The sequence below is a fragment of the Balaenoptera acutorostrata genome, chromosome 19, assembly GCF_949987535.1.
Source record: "Balaenoptera acutorostrata chromosome 19, mBalAcu1.1, whole genome shotgun sequence".
Taxonomy (NCBI): Eukaryota; Metazoa; Chordata; class Mammalia; order Artiodactyla; family Balaenopteridae; genus Balaenoptera; species Balaenoptera acutorostrata.
The window spans coordinates 27,424,967-27,442,454 of NC_080082.1; the positions used below are offsets into that span (position 1 = coordinate 27,424,967).

The 17,488-nt window shown below is 57.9% G+C and overlaps 1 protein-coding gene across 4 annotated transcripts in view; it reads right to left on the reverse strand.

Annotated features, from left to right (window-relative positions):
* The window catches only part of NDRG4 (NDRG family member 4), a 27,928-nt gene extending 10,885 nt beyond the window's left edge, over positions 1 to 17,043 (reverse strand). For 2 of the 4 annotated variants that reach the window (XM_028162856.2, XM_057534337.1), the window contains exons 1-10: positions 16,949 to 17,043; positions 11,449 to 11,493; positions 7,158 to 7,205; positions 3,486 to 3,591; positions 3,108 to 3,228; positions 2,958 to 3,020; positions 2,730 to 2,790; positions 1,167 to 1,253; positions 1,031 to 1,087; positions 513 to 616 (exon numbers count right to left, since the gene is read on the reverse strand). In XM_028162856.2, coding sequence (XP_028018657.1) covers positions 513 to 616; positions 1,031 to 1,087; positions 1,167 to 1,253; positions 2,730 to 2,790; positions 2,958 to 3,020; positions 3,108 to 3,228; positions 3,486 to 3,591; positions 7,158 to 7,205; positions 11,449 to 11,493; positions 16,949 to 17,020 — 764 coding nt within the window. In that variant the 5' untranslated portion in view covers positions 17,021 to 17,043. The remainder of the gene's footprint in view (positions 1 to 512; positions 617 to 1,030; positions 1,088 to 1,166; positions 1,254 to 2,729; positions 2,791 to 2,957; positions 3,021 to 3,107; positions 3,229 to 3,485; positions 3,592 to 7,157; positions 7,206 to 11,448; positions 11,494 to 16,948) is intronic. The other 2 variants (XM_028162858.2, XM_028162857.2) reach the window with 1 other exon arrangement.
* Between the last annotated feature and the right edge of the window lie 445 nt (positions 17,044 to 17,488).

Here is a 17,488-nt window from a genome sequence, read left to right on the forward strand (position 1 = left end):
TGTGCTGGGAGTCCCGTGCCTTAGAGGCAGGCAGGCCAGGGCTTCCCTCCTTCTCCAGCGTTTCTCCAGCACCATGCACACAGCAGGCGTTCAATAAATATTTGTAGGAGAAAGAGGAGAGGGGCAGGCCAGCGGGGGGCCCTGGCTTCTCCCCTGCAGGGCAACCCCTAAGGGGCTCCAAGGAGCACTTAATCCAACCTCCTCTCAACTTACGGATGTCAGCACTGAGGCTCAGGGCAGTGGGGGCAGCGGGTGGCGCCCACATCCCCCGCTGCTCCCGCTGGCAACGCCCAAGGGAGGGGGAGGAGTGGAAGAGCCCTGCTCCCCCTCTGCCCCTCGCGGGGTGTGACCCTGGGCAAGAGGTCACCCCTCTCGGAGGCTCAACGGTCCACTCATCTACGAACCGGGGGAGTGTGTTGCCAGCCGTGAGCAGCTGTACCGGGGAGGGGGGCCCCCAACTGCTTGAGCGCTCCCGTCCTGGTGCCGCCAGCTGGGACCCGAGCCGCCCACACCTGTTGTACATGTTCCAGAAGAGCTGCAGGTTGGCCTGGTTCACCACATTCCCGATCTGCTGCCGGTAGCTCTGCACCAACTCTGTGTTGCTCACCAGCTCCTCCTGGGCCCGGGGACGGGGGATGAGCGCACGCGCGGCAGGGCGGTGTGGCGCCACAGCCGGGGACTGGCTCAGAGGGGGCACCTCTGGCCGGAGCGGCCCCTGCCCCACCCCAGTGGTGGGGAGGGAGGGGGGAGGGGGAAGAGTGTGGGGGGAGCCCACGGCCTTGGGAGGGGAGGGGACCCCGCCCCATCCGTCTCCCCAGTCTGTCTCGGGTGCTGCAGTCTCGCGGCTGATGCCGGGGTAGGGGTGAGGCATGTCTGACGCCACATCACCCCGCCACCCTCTTCCTCCTGCCCGGCCGGGAGGGGGGGCAGAAACCCCGGGTACCCCCCGCGAGGGGGCAGAACCAGGCCCTCCGGAGAGTCCCAGCCCGGCCGCTCCTGCTCCTGCATGAGGACGGCCCCGCCCCCTTACCTGCCTGAAGAGGTGGGAGAGCACCGTGTCAGGTAAAGTGCTGGTCAGGCTGGAGAGCTGCGGGCCGGGGCGGAGCCAGTGTGAGGGACGCCCCGCCCCACCCCACCCCACCCCCTTCCAGGCGGACCGCGCTCACCTTGGTGGCCGCCCAGTCGATCCAGCCTTTGCCATTGGGGTCGATGTTTATCAGCACCAGCCCCTCCACCAGGTCGGGGAAGATGAGCTGCCGGGACAGGGAGACAGGGCTTGTAGGGCGGGGCAGGGTGCAGGGAGCCCCAGTCTTCCCACCTGGAAAACGGACTGTACAATTCTGGCCCTGCCCGTCTCACGGGCGGTTGCTAGGATCTGAAGGGAAGGCCGCGCTCTGTAAGGGCTTCAAGGTACCACTGATAACCAAGTGCCTTCAGCTGGGAACTTGCCTGGGGGCCCCTTCCAGCTGCCCCAGCTCATCCTCCTCCCCACGTGGAACCTTTCAAAACCCTTTTATTTGGAATCTATGCCTATATCACTGTTTTTCAGCCCCTTTAATATATCTTTGAAGAGGCTACTATTGCAACACTAAGGATTAAACATCTTCAATGAAATGTTTTGATTCTTTGCTTTCATAGAAAAAACCCTAGTGATATTAAGAAACTGACCTTTCCAAAGCCTCTTTTGTGTTAGACATTGTAAAAGAGATTCGAGTTTTCTGTTCGGCTGTCTGCCTGTGTTTAGGGGAAAATGGTGATATATATATACAATACTGAGGTCATGTCAAGGTTGTCTGGGGTGGCCGGGAATAGTTGACAGTTAACAAAGTGGTTAAGTACCGCAGTGGAAATTGGAGTTGAAAATTCTTAGTTTTTTTGGGTTTTTTTGAAGAAAGAAATACTTTGAATCCTAAAAATTAAGTTTTTGCTTTTAGAGATGGAAAGCTTGTGAGCTCCTACCTGACATGATGTTTCTGAAACCTGACTTTAAACCTCGCAAACTTAACATAAGTATAATTTTAGATTAAAAAATGATTCATGTTGGGGGCTTCCCTGGTGGCGCAGTGGTTGAGAATCTGCCTGCCAATGCAGGGGACCCGGGTTCGAGCCCTGGTCTGGGAAGATCCCACATGCCGCGGAGCAACTAGGCCCATGAGCCACAACTACTGAGCCTGCGTGTCTGGAGCCTGTGCTCCGCAACAAGAGAGGCCACGATAGTGAGAGGCCCGCGCACCGCGATGAAGAGTAGCCCCCATTTGCCGCAACTAGAGAAAGCCCTCGCACAGAAACGAAGACTCAACACAGCCATAAATAAATAAAGAAATAAAATTAAAAAAAAAAAAAAGAGGGATGAGAGCCAAAAAAAAATTAAAAAAAAAAAAAGATTCATGTTTAAGTATTACCCTAATTAGTGAATGAGTGATTAGGATAATCCTTATTTAGTGGCTGGAGTAATTAGTTGTATAGTTTGTTGCTAAGAGAAAGTTTGGTTTTGGATAATGGTTGAAGCAACTTATGGCGCATAGCGTTTTAAGAAATTGTATAGAAAAAGTAACCTTTTTGTTTTTTTAAGTTAATTTCCTTGGAGGAAAAAAAGAAAAAAGGACTTTCCTAAGTGAAGAGGAAGTAGGGGGAGGAGGAAAGGAAGAGAGGAAGGAAAGTTCCTGTGGGGTTGCCCCTGGGAGAGACCAGTCCTGGGATTAGTTACAGGGGCAGGTGGAGAGACTCACTGCAAACTTGGCCAGCACGTAGGCTCCGGCTCCCACTCCAATGCCAATCACGTACTTGAACCTGATAGAGAGCATGGCTGGTCACTCTAGGGGTTTCCCATGACTGCCATCCACAGCAGACCCACCCATAGCCCTCAGCGCTCAGCGAGAGCCTGCTGGCTCTGCGGAAAGGGGGGGCGCGCCCTGGCCCCCAGCACGGGGGCGGGGCAGGGCTGGGCGAGGACTCACCCGAAGTGCTGCACCACACTGGGAAGCATGGCGGCTAGCTGCTCCATGGAGGGGAACTGGTACCTGCAGGCAGAGCAGGATGTCAGGCCCAGTGCAGCCGGGGGTACAGGGCTGGAGAAAGCTGGGGGGTGGGTCGCTCCGGGTACCTACCCCTGAGGAAACTGCGAGGCCCCCACCTGCTGACCGGGGGCATCCACGTGACACACCACGAAGTGCTTGGTGATCTCCTGCATGTCCTCAAAGTTGAAGAAGGTATTGAAGCACAGCTTGTCTGCAAAGACAAAGCTCTCAGCTGTGGCTGAGCCGGGAGAGGCGGGGAGGGAGGCCCGTGGATGCTGAAAGGGAGGTCGAGGCAGAGGTGATCAGCCTCATGGTTCTGCGGGGAAACCAAGACCCAAATGGCTAGGGGCACAGAGCTGAGCGTGAGTGGGGAGCTACGGGACTCTGTGGGGAGGGAGGGGGGCCTCACTGTTCCGGGAGATTCGAGGCAGTGGATTGGAGGGCCAAACGAGGCTGAGGCGCACTTACGGTTGAGACCCACATCATGGTAGGTGACGATGGCCGGGCGGTTCCCCTTGGGGGAGCCCCGGATCACCACGTGCAGAAGGCCGTAAGGCGTCTCGATGTCGTGCTCCTGGAGAGGAGAGACAGCGCTGGACACTCCGGGCAGCCCCCACTCCCGGCTCTTCTGGGAAATGATGCCGTGGGGCAGCCTGGGGGCTGCTGGGCCTCTGGCGGGACTTTCACCGCCATAGGGTGGTACGTCCCCTTCTCACCACCCCCAGCCACCCCCAGAGAGGACAGACCAGAGGGAGCACTCCTTCCCAAGGCTGTTCAGCACAGGGGCAACGTGAACTGGTCTGCACGTGAAAGTTCTGGTCTCCTCTGCAAACCAGCCAGTGGGACGAGCTGCCACTGCCCAGGCCCAGGCTCAGGCCCTGCTGCACTCAGGCCTTCAGGGTCCAGTGAGGCCCATTTTCCCCATCTCACTGCAGCCCCTCCAGGACAGCTCTGCCATCCCCACTGAGTCCCGCCCTCATCATGTTCCCCCTCGACTCAGAAGCCTTCAAAAGGGCCGCAGCTCCTGAAGGGGACTGGCCTCAACAGCTCACCTAGAATCCACGGCAAAGACCCCTTGCTGGCCAGCCCAGCCTCCCACCCCGACACCTGCCCCTGGTTCCACCTCCACGCTCTCGCTCCTGCCTCTCCGTGATCCCCAAGGCCTCCCTCAGGCTAGACTCCCACCCCCTCCCCCAAAGGCCTTCTGCAGTGGCCACTCTGGGGTCCTCCTGTGTTCACGCCTTTGGTTTGGCTGCTCAGGGTCGTCAGTTCTTCAGGAAGCAGGAGCTGGATGCTGCAGGTTCGAGACCCGCTCTAGCCCTTACTGTGTGACTCTGCGCGGGGCATGCACTTCTCTGTGCCTCAGCCACCTCTGCTTGAGCCACCTCATCAGGACTCTGTGAGAACTAAACAAGCTGATATCTGCCGAGTGTTTAGCACTTGGAAAGGGCCCCAGAAAGGGGGCTGCCGTGTGTGGGCATCCCTGAGCCCTGGGGAGGCGCCCTGCTGGCTGGTCCTTCTGCAAACTACTCCCTCTTGGCCACTCATGGGGAGGCTCCAAGAGGGTCGGCCAAAGCTGAAGAAACAGCCCCGCTGGCACCAGGGGGAGTCCTGGGAACTACAGGGGGTGGCCCCGGGGAGTTGGAGGTGGGGCTAGGGTCAAGGACAGTCAGATGTGACTGAGCACCTACTGTGTGCCAGGTGTTATGCAAGAGAGAAGGAACTCTTTTCCCCATCTTTCAGGTGGAGGACACTAGGATGCTCAGATTCAGAGACAACCTACGTTCTTGCCTCCGACAGGAAAGTGGAGACTCAGGCAGGAAACATCTTCTTGGGGACTGGCCTTCTTGGGTCTGGGCTCAGAGGACCACTGTCGAGGCCTGTCTCCAGTGGGGAGAGACAAGGCAGTGCCGACCCTGTGGCTCAAGGCTGCACCCCGGGAGCCACACTTCTGGGAGTCCTCCAGGCCGGCCCGAGCCCACCACAGCCTCCCCACGGCCCAGGCCTGTCCTCCCTCAGGGCTGTCAAAACAAGGAACACTTCCTGCTCACTGAACACTGACCAGACACTTTTCATGTATCTTCTTATTTATCCTCACAGAGGAGGAAACTGAGGCTGGGAAAGAACTGACTTGCCCAAGGTCAAGTTCAGAGAAGGCAGAGGGGGGCGCCTTGCCAGGTGCCAGCCTCAGGCTGCTTTTTCTGAGGAAGAGATCAAGCTCCATGCAAGAGAATTCTGAGAGGCAGCCTCTCCACAGGGTGCCTGTCCCTGCTTGGGGGCCCTGCCTCATCCCCACCCCCCATGCTCTGCTGGCTCTGGAGGGCAGGGCCTGGGGCAGGAAGAGTGCACAGTGCTAAGGAAGGTGGGATGGGGCAGGAGGGGCGCACGGTGCTATGCGAGGGGGGGCTGGGGGCAGAAGGAGCTCAGTTCTATGAAGGGCAAGTTATGGGGCAAGAGGGGCGCACGGTGCTATGGAGGGTGGGGTGGGGGCAGGAGAGAGCATCCACAGCACAAGAGCTGCAATGCGCTTCCTGCGGCATAGTTCTCAGAGCGGGGTCAGCTCTAGCCCGCAGAGCACAAGTCAGGGCCCAGGGCGTGGTCCTCCCAGATCTCCACCTCCCCATGGGTGTGTGTGTGAGGGCAGTGTCTGCCCCTCCCAGTCCCGGTGTGGCCGCCCAGGTCCCCATGCCCCACCCGGGGCAGCGGGACTAAGTCGCAGTGCTTGCACCACTAAGGCTCAGCCCGCTGGGGATGGGAAGGGCTGGGCCTGGACAGGCCATCGGGAGCACCAGCCCGGTTGCCCACTGACCTTGGCTGAACCCTCCGCCGACCTCCCTGCACCCTCTCCGACCCAGGAGTTCAGATCCAGGTAATCCTGATAGAGGCCAAAGGTCCCCAAGAGGGGCGCCCCAAGGGCCGCAGCCGGACACGCTTTGAGTCCCCCAATCCCCAGGGCCGAGGGCTCTCATTGGCTCTTGGTGACGTCAGAGTCCGTGCCGCCTCCAGGTGGGCGCCAGCGCGAGGCACTGCGGCAGCAAGGGAGGGGGCTCTAATGTCCTCTCTCTGCCTGTCCGGCTCCCCTCATCCGTGACCTTGAGCGCTGCGGGGGTGGGGGGGGCCCTCCGAGTTGGGCTTCAGGTCGCGTGCACGGGATCGGGGCTGGTTGGATTCTTCCCATCAACCGCATCAATAATTCAAGGACCGGGTCTGCAGCGGCGGGTAGGCGCTGACGTCGTTGCCTGGGTAGAGGTCGGCCCCATGGCCTCCGGACCCGGCAGGGCAGGCAGGGCAGGCAGGGCAGGCTAGTGGGTAGAGGAGTATGTCTGCCCCTGCCTCTCCCTCCTGGAGTTAGAACAGCACCGAGCCTGGGCACCTGCTGCCCCTGGGCAGAAGGAGGCACCCTGGTCCCACCGGGGCCCCTAGCCCTGCAGGTTCATCCCTCCAGCATTGCCTTCCTACGCCCAGAAAATAAGGCACAGCGGCCCCCTTCTCCCTGCAGGGACCCCAGCCTGATGGCCCAGTTAACGCCACAACCCAAGACTTCTCTGCTTCTGCCTGACTGGCACCCTGCAGTCCCCAAACAACCAAGGCAACCCTCGCAGGGTCAGGAGGTGTCTGCAGGCACAGACACCCCAGACACACAGGGAACAGCTTCCACAGGGCTGAGGTGGTCACAGGCGCCAGGCAGAGCCAGCTGGGCACGTGCCAGGCGGAGGGCACACCGTCAGTGGGATATACACATGCCTACACACCGATCCACACAGGCTTACAAACAAGTCACAGCCCGTTCCAGTTTGTGCAGAGATTTCAGCCTTCCCCGCCCTCCCCTGTGGACCCTGACCAGCAGCTACCCCCAACCGCTGCAGCAGACCAGGGTGCCTGGAACCTGCTGGCCTTGCTCAGTGACCCCCAAGGTGAGGCGGCTGAAGGCAGAACCACCACCAGACAGAGGCAGAGGGATGCCCCTCCCTCCCCGCCCGCCTCGCCACCCCCAGACTCCGCACTCACCCCATCCCAGCCACCCCCAGACTCCGCACTCACCCCATCCCAGCCACCCCCAGACTCCGCACTCACCCCATCCCAGCCACCCCCAGACTCCGCACTCACCCCATCCCAGCCACCCCCAGACTCCGCACTCACCCCATCCCAGCACTCCGGCATCTTGCTGAGGGAGGCGACCGGCCTCGACTAGGAAGGGCAAACAAAGGCCTGAGTCACCAGAGTCCAGAGGGAGGGAGCAGCGCAAGTAGGAGACCAGCGGCTCTATGACGGGGCACAGCTCCCGGGCCATTTATATGCAGAGCCTGCGGCGATTGGGGGGGGCGGCTGGGCTGGCCCCTCCTCCCTGCGGGGTTTCTGAGCAGCCACTCGCTCACCCGGAGCCCCTGCTCCCAGATTGGCTTTCAGGAGACAAACTTGGCTCTGATTGGCTTCCAAGGTCCTCACTCACCCCATCTCCTGCTCCTCCCGCCCCCAGCAACACATCAGTCTTGATGGCCCCCAGCCCCTGCATCCGGCCCACCCCCAGCACAGAGGCTCACAGCAGCAGCTGCACACCGGGTCCTAGGAAGACAAGAGGCCACATGTACATGTGTGCCCTGTGACAGGTACACAGGAGCCTCTCAAAGACGAGCACACGGAAGCAGGGCAGGGTGGACCACAGAGGCATGCCCTAGACAGCAGAGCCCTTGACCCATACCCTGGGAGCAGGGAGCGCCCGAGAGCGCCCCAAGCCCAGCCTCCACATCAGAAAGGCCTGGATCCCTTAACCTTGAGGAGATACGGGGAGTCACTGCTGCCTGGGGCAACCTGGGTCATGACCCTACTCCAGGGGACTGCTCCTTCTCCGCTCCCACGGTCTCCCCTTGGGCAGCCCCCACTTTGCCCACATGTATACCCAGCGCCTGCCCACGCTGGGGAAATGGGGGTTCTGGGGCCAGGGGGCCTGGGTAGATTGGTGGGCACACACCAGCTCTGCCCTCCCCCACCCCCATCCTGCACAAGGGGCTGGAGGCCACTAGAGACAGGAGGGACAGGAGGCAGCTTGTCCACGTGGACATGCCCACCTCCCGAAGACACACCCAGCCCTCCTTCCTGGGGCCACCCAGCCTGGGGCTCGGCTCTCGAGTCTCTGGGGAGCAGGATGCTTGAGCCGCCTCCCGCTGTCCTGAGCAGCAGGACAGGTGCTGGAGGTCACGTGGCTCAAGATTTGAGTGAGGAACTGGCCAGAGACATGCAGGCAGAGTAAAGAGATTAGAAGGGGCAGGCAAAGGAGAGCAGAGGAGGAGAAGAAATAGGCCAGGGAGGGGAGCAGAGGAGGGAGCCCAAGGACTGAGAGAAGCAAGAGCAACAGAGGGAGGGAGGGGTGTGGGCACCTGTGCCCCCATTCTGCCTCTTTGGTGAGGGAACACGCCACTCGTCCCAGCCTGTGCCGACAGCCCTGCACGCTGGCTGGCTGTCCTCGGGGAAGGCGGTCACCTCCCCATCTCTGGGTGCCTAGTGACCTGGTCAGCACCTGCCCTGTATGCTATTCCTGGCCATGTCCTCTGCCTGGGGGGCATCAATAACTTTCCCTGCCCCTCTCTGACCTCTCGCACTGCGGGCCTAGTGCAGAGTGCTGGGGGCCTGTGGTCTCCCAGGGCAGCTGGGGTGTGGAATGGGCTATCCCCCAGCCCCTCATGTTCTGGCCATGTTCCCTGTTCCCTGCAGCCACTTCGGCACAGGAAGAGGCTCTGGCAATTGAGGTGGTGTGCAAAAGCACAGCCCTGTCTGCAGAACTGCCCACAAAATCCTCCCATATGCTTCTGGAAGAGGGTCAGGGTGGGGTGGCCTCCCACCCTTTCTGCCACTAAAACCCTGCCCCTTCATGGTCCCCATCCAACCTTATGCCCACCTGAACCTCTGAGTAGCCTTTCCCACCCTTGGACCTGGGAGATCTCAGACACTGCCCAACCCAAGCCATGACGTCCCAATTCTGCTCAGCTCAGTGGTTTCAAATCCACAGACCTGAGTTTAAATTCCAGCTTCCCCACCCACTAGCTGGTGACCTTGGGCAAGATTTTTTAACTCCTCTGTGCCTTAGTCTCCTCAACTGTCAAATAGGAATTGTGCCTTCCTCACAGAGCTGCTAGGATGAATAAAAGCTGCATACATCACTATAGACCTGACCCCAGGCCTGCCCAGGGGAGAAATGGATTAATCTGTGTGTCTCTCCAACCTGTTGGCCTCCTCCCTGGAGGTTGTACAGTTGTGGCTGAATAAGGCAGGCTCAGGTCCTGCTAGCCAAACCCTGCTAGTCTTTGCTGTGTGACCTCAGGCAAGTCAGTCAACAACTCTGAGCCTCCACATCTGTAAATGGGAGAAAAGCAGTGTAGCTGCTTGCACAGGTAGCTTTAAGGAGCAAGGGTAACACATAATCCTCACAAACCTATGAGAAAGGATGAAGAATCTGAAGCACAAAGAAGTAAATTCTCCCACTCAGCTAGTAAGCAGTGGAGCTCACCAGCATCTCAGCACCCTGGGCCTGAGGTCACATTAAGAGTAGTAAATGCTTAGTACCATATCTCCCACGTGCCATACTCCATCCAAATGCTTTGCACATGTTACTTTATTTTATCCTCTGAACACCCACTTTACAAACAAGGAAAATGAAGCACAGAGAGGTTCTGTAACCTGCCCAACATCACACAGCCAGTGGGCACAGAGCCAGGAACCACACGCAGGCAGTCTGGCTCTAGTGGCCACTAGTCACAGCCCAGGGTCTGAGTGCCCAACCCAAGGGCACCAACCCCGACCCTACAAACACCCGGGGAGGGCTGAGCTGCCTGCCTCACTCTACAAAATGAGGTAGTGACCTGTACTGGAGGTCACGTGGCAGGGCCAGGACCTGGACCCAGGTCTTCCTAGCTCTAGTTTGTCCTTCTGCCTCCCCCACTGGCTGGGCCCACTGAGGCAAGGGACTGAACAGGATAAAATCCCTGCCAGGCCTTGGCCCAGACAAGGGCCATCCTGGCAGCTGCTTTACTAAAAAAATAATTAAAAAAAAAAAAAAACAGCCGCTGTGTGGTGTACCCAGAGTAGACAGTAAGGTACCTTTTAACACATGCTGCCCTTTACCAAGCAAAGGATCTTGAGAACCAAGGTCCCACACATATGGAGTGACCACCCTAGTCTGGGCCCGGCAGATGGGTGAAGAGGACCCCAGGATTCTCATCACCTATTTCACCCCCCCAATCTGCCTCCCAGGGTGTGTGTGTTTTGGGGGCTGGCAGTCAGCACCGTTGGCATCCAGTGAGTCCCACTCAATGTCGGGCAGGGGCTGATTGCTCTGGATTTTATTTCAGCAATCCCCCCTCCTGTGGGGGAGGGTCTGTCTGTTCACACATTCCAGCCCTCATTTGGAGCAGGGAGGACAAAGGAGACTCTGGCTGGGCCTGGGCCACCTTGTGGACACATCTCTCCCTTCTCTCCTCCCCGGCCCCTAGTTCCCCACACCCCCAGGCCCCATCCTGTCTTCTCGAGCTCCAGAGGCCTTTGTGTTTGGAGCTGGTGCTCCCAGGAGACCAGAGCATGTGCACAAGGGCCACTCTGATGCCTCTGCTTGCGTCCTTGAAGGACGGGTGACCCAGGGTCCAAAGCACAGTTGGGATCCATATCCTCAGATCCTAAGATCCTGGCTGCAGCGCCGTGCGCCTGGGGGAGGAGCCGGCAGGCCACCCCTCCTTCCACGTCACCCCTGCGTCCAGACCACAAGGCTGAGGCTGTCATGGGGCTGAGAGACTGACCCAAATTGGATGGTGGCCTGGGGGCTAGCTCCTGCCAGCCAGGAGGAAGGTCCCAGAAAGGTCTGACTTTGTTCAGTATGTTATGATGGCCAGCGGGGCCCTGGAGCCCTGTGAAGCTCCCATTGTGTCTGCTGTCACGCGTTTTCTGAGACCCGGAAATAAACGGCCACTATGGGACTCACAGGGGAGGAATGGTTGGCCAAGTGAGCAAAATCAGAAATCATCATGCAGAGGAATAAAAACAAAGAATGATTTCAGTTTCACAGGGAATCTGGCATCAAACTAAAGAGGACATGGTTGTCCTGGGCAACTGTTGCCATGGAAACAGAGGAGCTATTTCGGAGCATCAACCTGGCTTTCATATGAGGAAAGTGCTGATTCAGATGACAGCATCCTCACTCCCCCAGACCTCCCCTCCTTTCCCTGTCCTGTTCAAGGAGAGAGGGGGCATTTCTCCACGGGACAGAGGGGAGGCAAAGCCGCTGTGAGCAGTGGGGGTGGTCCTGGAGGCTTCCAAGTGCCCAGTCCCTGTGGCTTCAGGCTGGGGGCATGCGGAAGGGCTGTGACCCTCCTCTGAAACAGGCTGGGTGCGGGGAGGGGCCAGCCAGCAGCTGGTCCCCATCTGGGGAGGCGGAGCAGAGACCTACCTTCCAGTCTGTGTCCACAGCCAAGAGGAAGGTGTCGGAATTCTCCTAAAGCAAGGCAAACAGAGGGGGTGGCTCGTTAGGCCCCAGGCTGGCCCAGGCAGGGAAGGGAGGTGGCCACAGGGGCTCTGCCTTGAGCAGCCTCGCTTGCTGTTCCCCAGGCTATATATTTTTTTTTTTTTGGCCGCACCATGTGGCATGTGGGATCTTAGTTCCCAGAAGAGGGATCAAACCCGGCCCCCTGCAGTGGAAGCATGGAGTCTTAACCATTGGACCGCCAGGGAAGTCCCTCCCCAGTCTATCTTAATGTTAACAAAAGTGACAGAGGGCTTTCCAAGTGCCGGGCATCAGGCCATTTAGTACTTGACAGATGAGGTTACGAGCAGCTACACACATCGATTTTACCTGTTAATTTTTTTTTTTTACCTAGTAATTGAAAATGTGAAGATTTCCACTTTGCAGGTGAGAAGGGTGAGGCTCAGAGAGACGGAAGCACGTGGCTAGGAAGTGATGGAATAATCTCTGTCCCCAAATTCTTGCTGTTCAGCACTTTGCCCGCTGCCCCGACAGATGACTTTTGAGGTCGCCCATCAGGGCACAAGCACAGAGGCGGGCCTGACTATCACACCCACTTTAGGGATGGAGAAGCTGAGACCCACGCCTCGAGGGAGAAGGGGGCTTTTCTGACCTGCACAAAGGCTCTGTCTGGGCCTCTGCAGTAGCTGCTCCCACCTTTCCAGACCTGCCTGCTTCATGCTCTCAAAGCACCCAAATCCCCTGCTTTTAGGCTCATTTATGGTGACTGGTGTGAGTCTCTGATTGGTGCCCATCCCTCCCACTGGACTGCAGGCACCGAGAGGGTGTGGACCACGTCTGGCTCAGCTCTCACCATAAAGCCTGGCATGGACCAGGCTCCTCAAACACAAACAGATCTGGATGAACAAGTCTAACTTCATGAATGAGGGGAGCACGGTTTAGATATACCCAGTGTTTATAAGGTGGCAGAAATGGAGAGTGGAGGAATGGGGGCCTGAACCCCATGTGTCTGCGTTGCCAGGCTCTCCCCGATGCAGCCCGGCGGCCCTCAGACACTCTACACCCGCCCTGGGTCTCTGTCTGGGGAAGGAAACCTCATGGGGGGATCCCACATATCCAGGAAGAGCAGAGATCTGGGGCCTCTGCCTTGCCTTCTACTGTGTCTGTCTAGAACCCTCTCTGCTCTCCTCTGCTCATTGTGGGCAGATCACTTAGCTTCCAAGCCTCAGTGTCTGTGAGGATTAAACAAAGGGCACAGAGAGCAGTCATTCTGTCCTTGGCACTCCTGCACTGGACTCTGTGTGCTACAGATGCTACTGAATACATATGTGGATAAATGAGACAGACTAGAACCAGGATATTATGGGAGGACAGCAAGTGAAGGGCAGGGCTACTAGGTGCAACAAGAAGGAAAATGAACCCAAATCACAGGAGCAGGGAGGAAAACAATGAAAACCAGCGATGCTGATGTTTTACTCTCAAAATAAGAAGTTCACCCACCTGCATTCTGGCAGTTGGAGTGGCAGGGGTGGTGGGAAAAATCAGACAGCACTAGAGGCTCTCACACGAAAAAGGAAAGCCAGGTCTCAGCTGAAATCAACAACGGCTATCCTCCCCTCCTGGTTCCTCCAGAGCCTGGGGGCTCTGCATGGGGAGGGGAGGAGAGCATGGAGGTGGCCACTCCTGGACCCTCCAAGGAAGGGGGCAGGGGTCTGGGGGAAAGGGTCGAGGCTGGTTATCAATGAATCCTCTTACCTTGGAAGACCTTGCCCGAGGGGGCGCCAGGGAAAGAGATGCAGGAGGTTTTCAAGGGGATGGGAAGCTTCAGATGGGCAGGACCCCAAACCAAGAAACAGCAGGAATAATACAAGCCAATCCAGAGACACCGGAGGCCTGGGAGGAACGACATGAACATTCCAAGGAAAACCGGTGGGAGAGAAGGCCCAGCTGAGAGGAGGCAAGGAGGCCCAGGAGCGGCCTAAGGAGACCCAGGTGGGGGACGCAGGCACGGGGAGAATCAACAATTCTTCCACGGAGCCCTGGACACACCAGGCAAAGACTTCAGAAGCAAGCGAGTCTGAAATGGAGGAGGGACGGTGGGTAACCGTGTGGAAGTATCTGCTCCTCAGTGGACTCAGGGAATTTGCACCTGGAAGGTTGAGGAAGATTTAAAAAGTGAAAAGGACTGGCACTTCTGTCCCGTGCAGCTGGACAGGGGAATCTGTCTGTGGGTGTAACCAACCGCCTGGGAGAGAGAGGCAGAGAGCGAGGCAGAACTTCAAGACAGGACTGCACCAGTTGTCACTGAAATCTGGAAAGGCCACACTGGGAGCCCCTAGGAGGATTTTGGGAGGTGGAGGATGGGGCCATTAATACGCCTTGGGAAAAGCAGATGTGACCAGTGACCAGGTCCATGGGGCTTGTGCTGACCCGAGAAAGGAGAGAACCTGAGCTGGGGATTCGCAGCCTCCGTGGAGGACTGAGACGTAGACCCTCGTGCAGGGCAGCCAACTCTGGTCCAGGTGGGATGAGGTGAGAGACACCAAATGCAGCAGGAAGAAGGCAGAGCCAGGGGGCTGGTCAAAGGGACTCAGGGAGGGAGGGGCAGCAAGGTGCTGGGCCAGGCTGGGCAGAGAAGGGGTGCGAGGGCATCTCTCGGGGTGCCCTGCCAAGGTGGGGAGTGGAAGAGACAGGCATAGAACGTGTGAGGCCAAGGTGCCCTGAGCGCTCTGTGCCGCCCACAGCTGCACACCCCGTACCAGCAGGCAGCCCCCTACCCCTGAGCCCTGGTGATGAGTGCAGGGGTCCCTGAGAGCCACCATCCGGCCCACCCCGCCCTCACAAGAAGGCTGGTCTCTGCTCGCATGCCTCGAAAGACGGGCTGTTTGTGGGGAGGAGGGACTTTTCAGAGAGTTCTGAAAAACTTCTTTCTTCTGAGCTGCATCACAATCTATAGCTTCCACCCGACCCAAGTCTTTACTGAGAGCCTACTGTGTCCCAGGCACTGTGCTAGGAACTGGGGAGATCGGGGAACAAAACGGACAGGGTCTCTGCTCCAGGAGCCCGTGGGGCAGAGCCCGAGAGCAGTAAGTGCCAGGCCCGGAGGGTGTGCGGGTGTCAGTGTTAGACCCGGTGGTCAGAGAAGGCCTGCCTGAGGAGGGGGCATTTGAGCAGAGCCTGAATAAAATGAAGGGCCAGCCCTGAAAAGTCCTGCGGCTGGCGTGTCCCAGGCAGAGGGAACAGCTGGGAATATGATCAGCTTGTTCAAGGAGGAGCAGTGAGCCTGGGAGACAGGATAGGAGCGAGCAGGGGAAGGGGGTGCAGAGCACATCCTGGGCCCCGGGAGGGGCTGTGGCTGCAACTCTGAGTGCTATGGCAGCCACTGGCCAACTGTGAGCAGAAAAGTGACATGATGTGTGGAATTTTTAGTTTATGCAAAAAGGATAAAATTACAGGGGTACCTTACCAAAGCCAAGAACGATAGTTAAAAACAGGCCTCAGGAGGGATGGCGGCCAGTAATAGAAATCAAATCTGGTCAGTCTAAGCAAAAAAGGGAAATTTATAATTAGGATACAAGGGTGCCTTACCAAGCCAAGGGCAGGACTCATGAAGGGCTGGAACAAGGTAATGGAACACATCAGAAATCCAGGAATGACATGATGTATTTTAGAAGGTTGTACAGAGCAAGGAGACCAGTGGGGAGGCTCCTTCAAGCAGAAAGAAGGGGGGTGGGCCTGCTGTGCCGAGGCGAGGAGTGGAAGAGAACACGTGAGGCCAAGGTGCCCTCAGCATTCTGTGCCACCCACAGATGCACACCCGTACCAGCGGGGAGCACCTGGGCAAGAGATGATGGGGGCCTGGAACAGTGAGGAAGTAGAATTAGAATCAAAAGTCTACAAAGTGTCCAGCTCACCAGCTGTTCCCTGACCATTCCTGGGGGTTGCCCTCAGGTAATCAGGTCTCATAAGTTAACTTGAAGTTCTGTTTTAAAAGTTAAGACTGCACCCTGGGAATTCCCTGGTGGTCCAGTGGTTAGGACCCCGCGCTCACACTGCTGAGGGCCCGGGTTCAATCCCTGGTCGGGGGGCGGGGGCGGGGGGCGGAACTAGGATCCTGCAAGTGGCGGGGCAAAAGAAAAAAAAAACAAAAACACTGTACGCTTCTTGGGGACAGGACTGCCGGCCTCATGTGGTTGGGCCCCTGGCACCTGGACAGCCACTCTGTCCCAACATGTGGAGCTCAGCAGCTCTTGGGCTCACCTCCTTCTGGAGGGAGGATCTGGGAGGCTGGGGGCAGAGCAAAGAAGGGTGTGCTGAGGATCCAGGGACTGGGCTCCTGGCTTCCCCATCTGTAAAGTGAGGGGGGCTGGGCGGCATAACCAGCAGGGACCTACAGCCGTGATGCCCCAGGATTCTGTGAGCAATGGACTCTTAGCTTTTCCTTGCAGGAGGGAAAGGGAAGCTGTGCTGGGTGTCACCACAACAAGAAAACGTAAGAATCCGCCTGCCAATGCAGGGGACACGGGTTCGAGCCCTGGTCCGGGAAGATCCCACATGCTGCAGAGCAACCAAGCCCGTGTGCCGCAACTACTGAGCCTGCGCTCTAGAGCCCACGAGCCACAACTACTTGAAGCTCTCGCACCTAGAGCCCATGCTCGGCAACAAGAGAAGCCACTGCAATGAGAAGCCCGAGCACCGCAACGGAGAGTAGCCCCTGCTCACCGCAACTAGAGAAAGCCTGCTCACATCAACGAAGACCCAACGGAGCCAAATAAATAAATAAATAAAATTAAGAACGTTTAAAAAAAAATGCTATTAAAAAAAAAAAGAAAACGTGGGTAGAACTAATTCTGAAATCTAACGCCTGGTGTTCAGACGAGGGCCCTTTGGGATAAAATAACAACCTCAAATGCCTTGATCCCACTGCTCCTGTAAACACTGCCTGCCGGTAACTTTCCCTCATACCTCAGAGGCTTATGAGGAAAAAAGAGAGGCTTCAGATGTGAAAGGCCCAGGTAGTTGGGGAAGCATCGTGACCCCACTGGAGGCAGCACTGCCCAGCGGGGACCCTCTTGGGGCTCAACGGCTGCCCACAACCAGGGGTTGAATACGGGCCTCATTCCCTGAGAGCTGTGTGACCCTGGCCAAGTGAGTTAACCTTTCTGTGCCTCGGTTTTCTCATCACTGAAATGGGAATAACTCTTCTACAGAGCCTCCCAGCCCCAAAGACAGCCAAACACACAGCGAGGTTGGCTGGGTTTTAGCCGCGTGGGCGTTCAGCCCGGCCAGGAACTCTCCCAAGGCGGGGACAAGGCTTCTCAGGGTGGCGTGAGGATTCCTGGTGCGTGGCTCACAGAATGGACGGCCATCTCCTAGCCATCAGCAAGACTAAAGAGAAGGCGCGCGGTTTCCTTCTCGGTCACGAGGTGGCGCCCTCCGCCCTCAGGACCGCGAAGGGGCGACTCACCAGCTCAGCGGCGTCCTGGCCCCGGAGCAGTGGCTTCTCCTCGGGGAATCGCAGCTCCTGCAGGCCTGCCATGGTTACGTCGTGGAGCAGGAGCCCTAGGGAGGGAAGGCGAGGACGAGGGTTGGGCCCTGCTGCGACGGGCACGCCTGGGCCCTGCTCGGACTCTCTCGGCGGGCGGAGGGGACAGCGCAAGCCCGGGCTGGGGCAGGGGCACCGGGGACCACACCGACCCCTCCATCCCCGAAACCCCGGTTCCCAAGCGCAGGCCCAGCACGGCGCTTCACCCGGGCAGCAAGGCTCCGTCTGCAAGACTCACCTGCTTGGCTCAGGGAAGGTCATTGTATTATTTGGTCTTAAAAGTTGAAACATGTTCCCTGCCACCCCCCAAAAAAAAGGAAGAAAGAAGGAAGAAGGGGGCGGGGAAGGAAGAAAGGAAGGAGGGAAGGAAGAAAAAAGAAAGAGGAAAAGAAAAGCAAGGCAACACAATACAGGATGACCCTTGAATAATTTCAAGTAAACTGCATTTATTAAGAAGCAGAG